Here is an 821-nt window from a genome sequence, read left to right as displayed (position 1 = left end):
CATGGACTATTATGGACTTTCTCTGCTGGTCGCCTCACTGCTAACAGGTCAGATTCTAGATGTTTCAAATGTTTTTGTTCTAAAATATCAGAAATGTTTCTGAATCAAAAACTAAAACTCCTTTTTCTTCAGGAATCCGCTGTGAAGGACTGACTGCGGTTAAAACAGAGATCTCCAGCTTAGAGGGCAGCTCTGTCACTCTGTCCTATAATTATCCCAACCTGCAAACACAAAATTATTTCTTCTGGTACCGTCAGTATCCAGGAGAACCTCCAGAGCTTCTGATCTCTCATGGTGATAAAGGATCAGTTCTAGCAAAGGTGATTTCCAAACTCCAGATTCACATAGAAAACAAACGCCTGGACCTGCTGATCTCCTCTGCTGCAGTGACTGACTCTGCTGTGTACTACTGTGCTGTGAGGCCCATATTCCACTAGAGGTCCTCAAACACTGTTAAACCTCTGATTCACCGGACTGATGACAGAAACAACCAGAGAAACAATGGCTCTGTTCGAATTCAGAGGGCTGCGTCCTCCAAGGATGCGGTCTACATAGATTGGATCTTTGGAAGTCCGTGAAAATAAGAAGACCGGAAGAGTTTTACCGCCATAGGCAATGTTGCTTAGCAACCGTGAAAGTTGACACACAAAGCAAGAAAAGAATAAATACAGAAGTTTTCAAAACTGTTTGTTTATTTATTTATTTTTTACTGTAAAGTGAAAAAAGCCTCACAAGAATTCAGAGTTGAATAAAGGTTCCAACCACCGGGAGCAGGAACAAATAAAATCAAATGTAATGATAGAAACCTTAGTCAGTTAAAT

The 821-nt window shown here is 40.8% G+C and overlaps 1 gene segment (V, D, J or C); it reads left to right on the top strand.

Moving 5' to 3' along the window:
* The first annotated feature begins 1 nt into the window (after nucleotide 1).
* On the top strand, nucleotides 2-437 carry LOC107080938. The segment is given in 2 exon segments: nucleotides 2-47; nucleotides 133-437. Coding segments are annotated over 2 exon segments (351 nt in total).
* The last annotated feature ends 384 nt before the right edge of the window (nucleotides 438-821 follow it).

Source organism: Cyprinodon variegatus, unplaced genomic scaffold (genome assembly GCF_000732505.1).
Source record: "Cyprinodon variegatus isolate N-32 unplaced genomic scaffold, C_variegatus-1.0 Scaffold2539, whole genome shotgun sequence".
Taxonomy (NCBI): domain Eukaryota; kingdom Metazoa; phylum Chordata; class Actinopteri; order Cyprinodontiformes; family Cyprinodontidae; genus Cyprinodon; species Cyprinodon variegatus.
This window is presented reverse-complemented; position numbering and strand designations above follow the sequence as displayed.